Source organism: Mesoplodon densirostris, chromosome 13 (assembly GCF_025265405.1).
Source record: "Mesoplodon densirostris isolate mMesDen1 chromosome 13, mMesDen1 primary haplotype, whole genome shotgun sequence".
NCBI classification, from domain to species: Eukaryota; Metazoa; Chordata; class Mammalia; order Artiodactyla; family Ziphiidae; genus Mesoplodon; species Mesoplodon densirostris.
Window position 1 is genome coordinate 74,357,846 of NC_082673.1, and position 12,879 is coordinate 74,370,724.

The following is a 12,879-nucleotide window of genomic DNA, read 5'->3' on the forward strand; positions in this document are numbered from 1 at the left end:
TTAGCTTCATTTCTACTGCCACTCCTTAATGGAAATGAAGACAGGAAACAGGAATTAAACTCATTCTTGAAACTCAGGAAAGTGGAGACTTTTCAAGTAAAATAAAAAAGGTCTTCTCAAAGCAGCAAAGCCTATCCAGGCAAGGAAAAGAAACAAGGAGGAAAGAGATGTCAGCCACTGTAGGCTACTCATGCACAGAAACAGTCGCTCTGGTAAAATCTACATTTACTTTATTCTAAGAAGAGAGAAATGTAGGAAAAGAAAAAACAGAAAAAACACCAAAGAGACATAGCTTCTATGGAGGCAAACTATACCTACAGTATGTAGGATTCAAACAGAAAATATATTTAGAGAAACTTAAAGTGCTTAAATTATTTTCCTGGCAGACAATAAGCCAGAGAGAGAGAGTCAGAGAGACAGAGACACAGACGGAGAGAAAGAGAAGCCTTATAGATGTTACATAACCAACAGGTATTTTATTTGCTAGTACAGGTAATTTAACAACTCAGCTAATGTCTAGTTGGATTAAATAGGTAGAAATGCCTTTTAGTCCCTTATCTAAATGTTTCCCTTCCTTACATTCCCCCTGCAGTTCAAAGGTGCTGAATCTCAACCAAGGTAAGCACACTCTTGCCATTAAAAATAGGAGGGCCTGGCACCTTAACTTTAAAACAAATAAGGAGAAAATGTGATGAAGTAGCATATTACTTCATTGAATGTTAGGACATTCTTGTACATATTCAAGACCAAATTTAACCACTGAGTTTTAAGTTTAACTTTCAATTTAAATCTGCTACATTTAATTTCTGTTTCAGCTCTAGCAGAAATTTTACTGCTTCATTAGAGAAAGAAAGTTACTTTAGAAACAAGAAAAGTAACAGAAGTATCTAGGGACATGCTAAAGACCTTAACTATCTGCCTTTGCCAAAGTTCTCTTTAAAAATAAATAACATCATTCACATGAGATACCTTTCACATCTAACTGCTAAGCAGTATTTCTTCTGAATAACTGGTAGGTTTCTGTCTTTTGCCTTACAAATCTTATAAACAATAGTGTTTCCCTCTTTCGTATGGCAACCAGAAATATCAAAACCAAACCTACAGTTTTCCTCTAGTAACTTAACAGTGTGGTACCCACCATCTTATACTTTTTTACCCTTTGTGCTCATTTCATTAGCTACTTTAAAAAAACTGTTGTCTAATAAAATTCTAAAACCACTCTCGAATCCTCTTTTGAACAAGTCAGAGAATAAACAAACACCAGCAAAAATAACTGTCATCTCTCTTAAAAAGTAATCAGGATTCTAGAGCCAGGCAGAAAATACTAAGTGACCATGGCTAAGAGAGCTCTGGTGCTACCTGAAAAGTTTAAATATACTCTATCGTTCCCAATTTCCTAACCTAACCTTCGAAACTATTCTCCTTTATGACTTCCTTTTCTTTCTTTATAATACTAAAAGTGATGAGGTATCTTCCCTATCACTAGAGAAAAGTTTTAGGGGATATCATCACCTCAAAATTAACATAGCAAAGCTTGCTTTCTCAACAGATTTGAAGTCCACTGTTCCTGTCATTGCACTGTCACAGATCATCTTCTTTGAGACCGGAGCAGCAACAACTGGTAAAGCAGCTGTGCAAACACTGTTTTGTGACTGGCAGATGGAGAAGCTTCTTACCCTGTCATCAATGCAGAGTTCTAGGCTCGACAGGGTGGCTATTTTGGCCTCTGGCAAGGTAATGGCTCCCCTACCTGCTCTTTTACACATGCCTTTTCCATCCATTAGTGGTACATACTTATTGCTCCAAAGGCAAATGATTGCTTTTTTCTGGGGGAAAGAGGATGCAGATGATTTTGTAATAAGTCTTTTCATGTCAGTTCTACAAGAGTGGCTGTAAAAGCATGTAATTTCAACCACTCACCTTTATAGAATGGGAAGTCACATGAGCAATTCAGAGACTCCCTTAATTTTCCCAACACCGTTTTCTCTTCTGAGTTTCAAAGATTTTAAACCAATGATTATTGGGATGATAAATATGTCTATTGATAAGTGTCCTTTCTCAACCCTCCCAATCCCTTAAAGCAGTAGTTCCTGCTCAAGCTTTACCTTTTATCAGAATCACCTGGCTTGCTAGTTGAAACACAAATTGCAAGACCCTATCCCCAGTTTCTGAACCAGTAGGTATGGGGTACTGCTTGGAAATTTGCATTTCTAACAAGATCCCAGGTGATGTTGATGCTGCTTGTCTAGGTGTCACACTTTGAGAACTGCTGCCATCAGTCAAATATTATACATACAGACCTGTTAAAATATCACCTTGACTAAACAGAGTTTGCAGTTTGGAGCATTCTAACCCAAAATACTAAGAATCACAGAAATGATGTAATCCGATGTTATCAAAACAGAAAAAAACAAGTGCCTTCAAATGTAGTTGACAGTATTTAAATCAGTACAAATCTTCCCAGGGCACAATCAAGTGAAATGCTAAAAAGAGCCATAAAAGAATAATAAGTAATCCTATTTTCCTAAGGAAATAATTCAAAGTAAAAGAAAAAAAAGATCTAGAAAATAATCATGTAATCCACAGTATACTGAATAAATGGAATATTACCCGACCATAAAAACAATAAAAAAACGAAGCCTATCAAGTTATACGTGGAAAGGTGAAAACAAAGTATTTAAATGAAAAATGCAGAACATAAAGCTGATCACAAAGATATAAGTTTACTGATAAAAATCAGAAGTAGCCTCAATAGATGCAATATTTAAGGTGAAGCAATGAGATATTTCAGACTATTTTTATGTGATATTCTAAAGCTGTCAAATATTTTAGAGAATATTTTAAAGTAGTTTCTGGTCTACAGATTACAGTATCATCTAATTCACTGAAGATTACATTAGTATCTATGAAACTAACATTTTTTTTAAAACTTTAAAAGTAGAAAAATGGCTAAGAAAATTTATTTAAAGTTCTCTGATAGTACTTTTTTAAAACTGCAGTCTGAAGAAAGGAAACTTAATAACTTACTATGTTGGCCAGAGCTAGTAAAATTTTTTGAACCAAATGTGTGCAGTGGTAGAAGCGACAGAAATTATAATTAGAAAAAAATAAATTGGGAACCAGAATCTAATAATAATCTAAAAAAAATCTATTGAAAAAATTAATCCAACCAATGAAAAAAAAAACTGTTAGAAATATCGACTTTTAAAGTATGTAACTTACTGTTTTGATTCATTGTGACAAACTTCCAAGGTTGGATCATTATAAATAAAAGCAGCTTCTAAATCATTGATCCTTACTCGGTATATTCTACACTGTTTGCTGTTCAACTTGATTCTATTTAAGTTTGTAACTGTGGGAAATATAGTCAGTTCCACAAATCCCTGTAAAGATAAAGAATAATAATTTCATTAAAACGAACATATTTCTTTGATTTCTACTATTTATACACATACTACAATCCAGAGACAGAATCCCAAATAGCTACACACATACAAGTACTCTCCAAGGACCTTCACTTCAAGTATGGCTGTCCTAGTGACTGAATGGGTGTGAATTATGTTCCTTTATCATCCTGGTGGTTCACATTCACTATCAGTGAAAAGTAGAACATCTGCTAGGAAAGAAAGTAAAAGGACTACTCACATATATAAGAATTTATAGACAGACTGGAATCCAAACAGAGAGGAAGGGGAAAAAAAAAAAAACCCAACAGAGCAAAAAGAGAATCAAAACCACTTCAGTGAGTAAAAGAACAAGGCCTCTCAAAATAGGGTAAAAAACTATACCACCAAAGCTAACAAGTATGAGTCTCTGCTCATGGGAGGTAAATCAGGACGTGAAGTGGCAAGAGTTACAAGAAACATTTAGGCAAGTAGGGAAAAATCTACTGACACCTCCAAGAGCAGCAGACACTTCAAAGTGCTGCATGATTTCCTACCAAGCAGTCCCAAGGCCATATATAGTTCTACCACCTTAGCTGTGTGGCGAGCCATCTATCTGAAGCAGGTACATAAGACGTGAGAGACAGCTAAATATACCGACTGTCCACCACCCTCTTGCATTGAATCAAATGGGAAAGATGGACCACTGAAACACTGAATGTATGTCCAGTGAGTTTAATATTCTGGGTTGGAAACATAAAATATGGAGGACATGAAATAGTAACATTTCAGGGGCTGCAACAGGAATATCTAAGATGAAATTCAGGCAATAACCATACAGAAGTGGATTATAACAACTGCAATGGCTACTATTTAATGAGCACTACTATATGCCAGACATTACACTATTTTCATATGTTCTCTCTAATCCCATTAACAACTTTAAGAGACAAGTACTACTTTATACTTTTTACAGATTAAGAGTTAAGAAAATCATACCATCAATAAGTAGAGAACTGAGATTCAAACCCACATCTAAATGATCCCAACTGATTCCCATTATGCCATAATGTCTCTCAGTACAATGCTTTTAAATAACATGCAAGAACGTAAGAATATTTTTTAGATAACATTCAGCCCAACTGCTCAAAAGCCTATTGATTCTACAGCCCCTTTTCCCCCAATTCCCAAATAAGAGAGTCATACATCCTTAAATTAGACCATCTGGACAGAGTTATGTGGAAGCAAATAAGAACAGAAAAAAGCAGAAGCAAAAATACTGCTGCTGAAGTCTCTGAGTTGAAAGGTGTCACACTGTGAGCAATTGTATGAAGATCCAAATTCCCTTAATTAGCATACCAGCAATCCAATGACCAATCTACATAAATGAGCTTGGATCAACTGAAAGACAGCAAGGAGAACCAAGATAATGTCAAAAGTGAACTAGAAAAGATTACGGAAAGTGCTGTCATGAAGTGGTTACAGGAGCGAGACATAAGAATAGGCTTTTGTTTTCTAAACTAAGTTTAACAATAATAAACCAGTGAACGGAGTATGCTTCATGAAGATAGGGAAAGCCCAGTCTCCTTGAATCATCAGGTCTCTGACACCACCTACAGCCCTAACCTACACCTGCCTGCAACATACAGACCCACTAACTGGCCTCCAATCCCTGTCAACCTTGGCTACTAGCATAACTGCAACCCCCCAGGTCATCTAACCTCTCACTTACTCTCTCCTCTTGCTCCTGCTCTCTCCCCACCACCTGACGGCGGACCATCCTCCTAGAGTCCCTACCCCATTTGAAGTAACTCCCCTGTGCTATTCAGCCTTTTCAAAAACTCTACCTGTCAGCCTTAGATGAAACATCTCTTGAATCCCCTTTGAAAAGAAGCTGCTTATTCTTTTACTCACTATAAATTAGAAGAAGGGAAAACAGGAAACCTCCTACTTTCCACTATTTCTAGATCATTTATAGGCTTTTATACAGCATATGCTATAAGAGCAAGGGCACAATAGTGTCACTGTCTTCTTGAGGTAGACTGCCTGCATTCAAGCCCAGTTCCACTACTCAGTAAGTATATGAGCTTGAGCTAAGTTACTCTAGCTCTCGGTACCTCAGTTTCCTCATCCATAAAACAAGAATATCGACACTGCCTACCTATTGGTGTTATTATAATTGAGCAATACAAGGAATGCACTTAAAATCATAGCTGGCATCAGTGAATGTTTTTATTATTGTTCTTTTCCTATGTGTTCAAGCCATACAGGTACACCATCCTCTGTTCCTTTCATTAATATTGCCCAAATTCCCCAATACTCACTGAAGGTTCATTCTTTACCTTTCTAACCCATCTCAGCCATCACTCTACATGACATGAACGCAGATATAGCTGATCCATGCAGTATCACTGCTTCAAAGTTCCTTGATTTCAATTCCTACAATCTTCACTGCCATTCCAGGATAGCAATCAAGATCACACTCTGAAAGACACCTCATCACTGCTCAGGACTGCTCTGACGCTGACATTTTAAACTGGAATGCCCACCATGCCTGTACTTCTCTGCCAGTCCTCCTGTTCAACCACATGAAATTCTCCTGTTCCTTGGCCTCCTCCAGGTTCTCACGACAATCCTCCCTGGTATTTTTAGCGCTACATTCTTCCTCATCCACCCAAGAGCCTTAACTTGAACCACTCTACTGCCAATGATCAATTCTCTTGCCCTTCTGCTGCACACACCTATCTTTCCCTCCTGTTTAGGCATGATCCTTCCACTACTGCACTAGAGGCCATCCTCTGTAGTATTCTCAGAAATCCTGCTCTATTAATTACCCTCTCCTATAATTACAATCTCTTCTTTATAAGACTTTTTTCCATGCCTACAAACATGTTCGACTCTGACTTATCTTTCTTTTAAAATCCTGAGATTTATGTCACCTCAAATAAATTAATTTTTGCCCTTTTCCTGGGGTTACTATATCTTGGTTCTGAACTGACACTAATCCCTGGAGTCCCAAAACATTACAGTAGTCCACTAGTCAGACTGGAAGTCTTTGGGGTTTTTTTTGTTTGTTTGTTTGTTTTTGGCTGTGCAGCGCAGCTTGTGGGATCTTAGTTCCCCGACCAGGGATTGAACCCGGGCCCTCGGCAGTGAAAGAGTGAAATCCTAACCACTAGACTGCCAGGGTATTCCCCAGACTGGCAGTCTTGGGAGGTCAAGTAATAAAGGGGTTCCCACGTCTAACAGAGAGTAGGACTGGAGATTATTTCCCCAGTCCAGAACATACAGTATACATTTTAGTAATTGGCAAATACCCATATTCATTCTCCGACCTCACTGAGTGAGGACTACAGTGGAAGGACTAAGTGGACACCGCTGGAACACCCATCCCCCTTCTCCAAGATAGCAAATCAATGCAACTAGACATCTTTGGGGAACTGCAGGGATTAATGCCACAACAGAGACTTGAATGATGCCTACTACGTCTTCATTTAACTCAATTATTTGGCGAGTGCAAAAGTCAAGTAGGTTTTCGAGAATGATAGTGACTTATCACAAACTTGCCAGTCACAACCATGTTTGCAGATGCAGTACTTTGACCGCAGCAAATCAGCACAGTTCTTGGTAGCTAATATCGTGACTAATTATCAGGCGAATTTTTTTTCCCCCAATTCCTATCAGAAAAAAAAAAAATCAATCAGAAGCAGGTTGTCTTCCAGACATCAGAAACCCCTCACTGTCATCTAGTAACTATATCAACTCTCCTGCTCAGTCAAAACATAGTTCAAAAAGTCCCCTGATAGCCCAGAGGACAGGATAGCCCAGAGAATTACACTGGTATGTTATATTGACAACATTATGCTATCTGGACCTGGTAAGAAAGGAAGAGTAAGTTCTCTAAATGCCTTAATAGAAAACACGTGGATACCAGAGGCTGCAAGTTAAATCCCATGAAAGTTCAGGGGCCTGTCACATCAGTAAAGCTTCTAAGGTTCCAGTGGTCTGAGGCACATAAAAATAAACCTTCTAAAGTGAAAGACAAGTTGCTTCATTTTGCACTACCCACCAAGAGGGGGAAAAAAAGGAGGCACAAAAATTGGTAGGCTTCTTTGGATTCTGAAAGCAATATACACATTTAGGCATACTACTTACTAAGCAACCTATGAGGCTATCAGCTTTGAGAGGGGTCCAGAGCAAGAAAAGGTTCTGCAGTAGGTCCAGGCTGTGGTTCAAACTGCCCTGCCACTTGGGCATTATGACTCAGCATATCCAACGGTATTGGGAACGTCCACAGCAGACAAAGATACTTTACTGACTCTGGCTTTCTTCAATAGAATGACAATACACCATCATTCCTAGGGTTTCAGAGGAAACCCATGACTTCTTCTGCCAACAACTGTTTTCCATTTGCAAAGCAACTACTGGTTTGCTACAAGACCCTGCAGTAGAGACTGCACACATGATCATGGGACTCCCCAAAATTTCATGTAATTTTTGTTACCTAAAATGGCCATTACGAACTCAGTATGTGCAGTAGCTTTCCATTTTTAAATGGAAATACCACCTCGGGACCAGGCCCAAGCAAGTTCACAGGCACAAAGAGCAAACAGCATGAGCAGGTGACTCAGAATCCAACGGGACTTGTTCCCATTGCATCTCCACCGCTCCCTCAATCCACACCCATGGCCTCATGGAGAGGTCCCCATGCTCAATTAAAAGAATAGGACAAAGCACAAGCCTGAATTATGAATAAGTCTGCACAGCATGCCAGCGCAGTTGGAAGTGGATGGTAGCTGCCATCAGAACCCACTGAAGTGTGGTCCTGAAAGACAACGGAAGAAAAGCCTACCGTGGGCAGAACGTTGGTGAATACAACTGGCTGTACACTGCTTACAGACGTAGAGATGACCTGAAGAATACATCTACACTGATCCATGGCAACTGCTGGGTTGGCCAGCTGGTTAGGAATATGAAAAGAACAAGACAAGAAGACTGAAAATAAGAGGATGGTGGGAGAAGTAAATGTAAAAATGAATTTCTCAGAGTAGCTATAATATGAAAATATTTATGTCATCACATAAATGACCGACAGAGGCATCCTAAGAGACTGCAGAGGGAGCCCTCAAAAATCAACTGGCAAGATTATCTAGCCAGTAGATGTCCCAGACTCTTTCCCTAGCCACGCTGCTCAACATACAAAGTGGTCATTGGGGCAAGACCCCAAGGCTATGCATGAACCCAGCAACACGGTCTTCCCCCAACAAAACTTGATCTGGCTGCCACCACTGCTGAGCACTCACCTCCCAACAGCAGAGGATCAAAAGGAGCTTCTAATACGGGACCTTCCCAGGAAGGATCAGTCAGTCACTCAGTAGTAAAATGACTACATTAGACAGCTGGTATCATGGAGGGAGACAGTCATTTGTCCTCATATAAAAATAGACACATATTCTAGATTTTCCTTCCCTAACTATAATATACGTGCAAAAAGCCATACATGTCAACATGCTATCCCATACATGCCTCCATGTGTATAGAAAAGTGTGGCAGTGGGCTCTTACACACAAAATTACTCGTTTTTACCTTTTGTCCTATCATCCAGAGCAGCTGACACGATCAACTACTGAAGGCTCAGTTACAGCACCAATTGAGACCTCCAACAGGATGCCATCTTAAACTAGTGGACAATATGTCAGGTCATCTCTTCATAGCCAAAATAGATCTGGGAACCAAGGGACAAAAGTTGGAGTGACTACGTTCACCATTCCTTCAAGAAGCCACTGAACAATTTTTGCTTCTTGTCTTCATGACCTCAAGGTCAGTGTGTTTGGAGGCCTTAGTAGCTAAGGGAGGAATGCATCCACCTGGGCACAGAGTCATGGTTCTATTAAGCTGGAAGCTGAGACTTGACCACTTCGGGCTCCTCATGCCACTGAACCAATAGGCAGAGAAAGGGGTCACTGTACTGGCTGGAATGACTAGCAGCAACTGAGATTCTACTACATAATAAAAGCAAGGATTCCATCTGCAATCCAGGGGATTCACTGGAATGCCTCTTAGGTCCACGTGACCAACAGTCCTCATCAATGGAAAACTGCAACAACTCAATGAAGTCAAAACAAGCAAGGATGTAGACCCTACAGGAATGAAGGCCTAGGGCAGACCAAAAGAAATGCCGTCAAAAGGAAAGAGAAAAGAGAATGGGTGGAGGAATAAGGAAGCTGCGTATATCAACCCTGACCTTGACACCGGCTGAAGAAAGCAGAGGCTGTAGCAATTAATTTTCACATCCTTTCAACCACTTTTCTTCTACTGTCTTATGTGAAAGATACTGGTGATAGCTAATATCTTAGATGGGAATAATGCTGAACTGCCATTTCTTTGCACCAACAGATTAGTCCAGGGATCAGCAAACTTTTTCTTAAAGGGCCAGATAGTAAACAGACATAACGGGCCACACAGTTTCTGTCGCAGCTATTCCACTTTGCCATTGTAGCTCCAAAGCAACCATAGACAGTGTATAAATAAATGGCTGTGGCTGTGATCAAATAAAGCTTGACTCACAAAAACGGGAAGTTGGCTAATGCCAAAGCCTACAATAGCTGATAGGGCTTCGTTAAGTTGGGAACACTTTCATCATAACAAAAGACAAGAGAGGATGATGTGGGGCAAAAGGGGTAGGCTGTTCTGGATATTCTCCTTTTGCCCCTCCTAATCTGCCCTCTCTGCTTTACTCTGCACCCCAGGAGTAGCATTAACTAGGCACGAGCCCTCTGGCTGCCTGTTGGGGTGATCAACTGGGAGGCACAAAGAGAAAACTGAAAGCAGAAGAAAATTGAGCTCCGTATATTTATTCCCCCAGGTTCCTCCCTGCCAGGCTGAAGGACGCAGTAGCTCCACTCTTCTATGAAAGACCATAGCTCCTGTAAGGTAAGTGTTTCCTATAGGTACAGTAGGTTCTTGTAACCTCTCCCTTCCTTTGTTCTTTCAGGTTTAGAAGTGATAACTGTTTCTCGTTGCTAACCAAGGGTGCTCCTCCAACTTTTGTTGGTTTCTCTTAACCCTAAGTAGTCCCTTCATTACTTCCCTCAATTAATCTGTAGACTGTGCCTTCTGGGACCCTAGCCCATAGGCCATCTAACCAATCTTTCCAACGGGAGACGTAAAAATCACCTACAACTCCTTTCTAGCATTCCTAGTTAAGAGTCATCTGCAAGTCCTTTCTGCCTATCATAGTGCCAGGGGTAGAGGATGTGGAAAGGGGAACGTTTGATTAAAAATGGCTCAGTCACTTGCTATCTTCATGCCCTTAAGAAATTTACTTATCCTCCATTCTTTCAGCTGCTTTATTTATAAAAATAAGGATTAAAATAGTATCCATCTAAAAAAAATTAGCATCTACCTCATGGGGTTACTGTGAAGATTAAGTGAGGTCATACACACAAAACCTTAGAAGATGGTCTTACATGTAGTATGTACGTAATAAATGTTCACTATCAGTCAATCATGTCAACTCTATTTCTGTGCCATTTTACTAATGATACCTCCATTCAGGGCTAAATCATTTCTACCCTAGATTATTACAGTAACCTTTTAACGAGACTCTTTAATCCTCATAACTTCCATACCCAACTCATACAACCCAACACACCTAAAGTATCCTTCCATGAAGTATAAGGTAAATAATCATATGTAAGGGATTTTGAAAGAGAAGTTCCTTAAATGAGGATATGGGACTTCATAAACCTTTAAGCATCCTTATAAATCTAAGATTCTGTGATTCTAATGAAAAGGTTACATTTTTAATTAGCTCATCTTAAGTAAACAAGTTTGAGAGGGAAGTTGATGTCCTCAGAGAAAACCGGCTCTCACTGAGATTTTGATCTAGTTAATACAGATCTCTCTGAAAGAATAAATCATTTGGGTTATCAAGGACTTTTCCTAGAACAGATATATCAACAATCCATACATCTAAACTGGGGGGGGGGGGGGCGGGCAGTTTACTAGGTTTTAAACACCTTATCTAGAGCTTCAGTGTAAAGCACTGCCACCTCAACAAGGTCAGCTGAGAATCAGAAAACACAAGTGGCCTCTTAACAGCCAAGTCAGTGCACGTACCAACCTTAACTTTTCTCATAGAAGAAATCTCGCTGTGGACTTATTCTTCTTACATACACGATTCTAAAATGTTTGGTAATACGGACTTTCATATTCCACAACAGATTAAAAGAAATAAAACTTTAATCAGGAAACAGGAAGAAAAAGAAAAGAGAGAACTGAGGTGGCAGCCAATACAGCACAGCCATGGCCCTTAGAGTCATATAGACTTTTGAGTTCTAATTATTACCTATTCTCGAAACACAGTTACCGGGACAGAAAAGTTTCTAAGTACTGTAAAGGGTGGACTGTTATTGCTTATAACCGCTGAGGATATACTTACCACAACAGATTTTCTCTGGAAGTTTATGTTGTTGATGCAGACGACCTGATGAGTTGTACATTAAAGAATAAAAGAAATATTTCAGTTATTAAATAATGCATAACTCTATCCAAGTATAAACAAGAACTGTGTTCTAGGAAGCTCAGAATCACACTTATCTTTCATGCTAAAACCCTACAAATTAGGGTAACTTGCTCATTTTAAATTTAGCAACAGCCACGAAAATAAATTTCTGTGGACAAAAATGCAACTTAGTACTTTAAGAAAAAGGTTTATTAACCCGCAAGAAGCAGTAGATCTGCTGAATTACACTGTCATTCAAACCATTTTCGCCCTACAAACACCATCCCCATCACCGTGAGCGGCTCCCAGTTTCCCACTAGGTCTCCCAGGCCCACGAAATCAGTTTCAAGCAATCACAAAACATAATTAATGAAAACTAAACGTAGAAGAAAGGGAGATGAAAAAATACTTATAATTTATAGGGCCTTGGGCTTTCAAAGCCCTTGTCTCCTTTCTTCCTGTTCATTCTGGCGGGCTCTAAACCAGTCGGCGGCATGAAGGGACCCCGCGGAGCTCGGCTTCCCGGCTTCCCTGGGGGCGGCGGGGCATTACCGGTCTCCGGCACCTGACACTCCCCGCTCCCCCGCGCACCCAACAGTCACACCCCGCGGCCGGGGCTCCCACGGCACCCACTCCCGGCCCTGCCCGATCTGCCGCCGCCAACGCCTCCAACTCGCTCCCGCGATTCGGCTCCGTCAGCTGTCTCCGCCGAGCTTCTGTCACGGAGATGCCCCTCACACCAAGAACCAACGGCGCCAGCCAGCCGACATCTTGCCGGTCACCTCTGACCTGCGACGTCAGCGGAAGTGGGACAGCGTGAGGGCAGGAGTCGGAAGTTATGTTCAGTGGGCGGGGCTTGCCCGAGTGCCGGAGTTTTTTGTTTTCGTCTTTTCGTATGCGGACGGTGGGTGAGAGCTGTTTAAATTTCGGAAAGCGGCCAGAGATATTTTGTGGGTGAGGCGAACACAGCGAGAAGGAAAGAAGGAAACA

The 12,879-nt window shown here is 40.5% G+C and overlaps 1 protein-coding gene across 3 annotated transcripts in view; it reads right to left on the minus strand.

The window, feature by feature from the left end:
* Positions 1-12,616, minus strand: part of TAF2 (TATA-box binding protein associated factor 2) — an 83,141-nt gene extending 70,525 nt beyond the window's left edge. For 2 of the 3 annotated variants that reach the window (XM_060115986.1, XM_060115984.1), the window contains exons 1-3: positions 12,302-12,616; positions 11,827-11,880; positions 3,223-3,383 (exon numbers count right to left, since the gene is read on the minus strand). In XM_060115986.1, coding sequence (XP_059971969.1) covers positions 3,223-3,383; positions 11,827-11,880; positions 12,302-12,385 — 299 coding nt within the window. In that variant the 5' untranslated portion in view covers positions 12,386-12,616. Of the gene's footprint in view, positions 1-3,222; positions 3,384-8,969; positions 9,109-11,826; positions 11,881-12,298 lie in introns of all 3 variants that reach the window. The other variant, XM_060115985.1, reaches the window with a different exon arrangement.
* Positions 12,617-12,879: the final 263 nt, after the last annotated feature.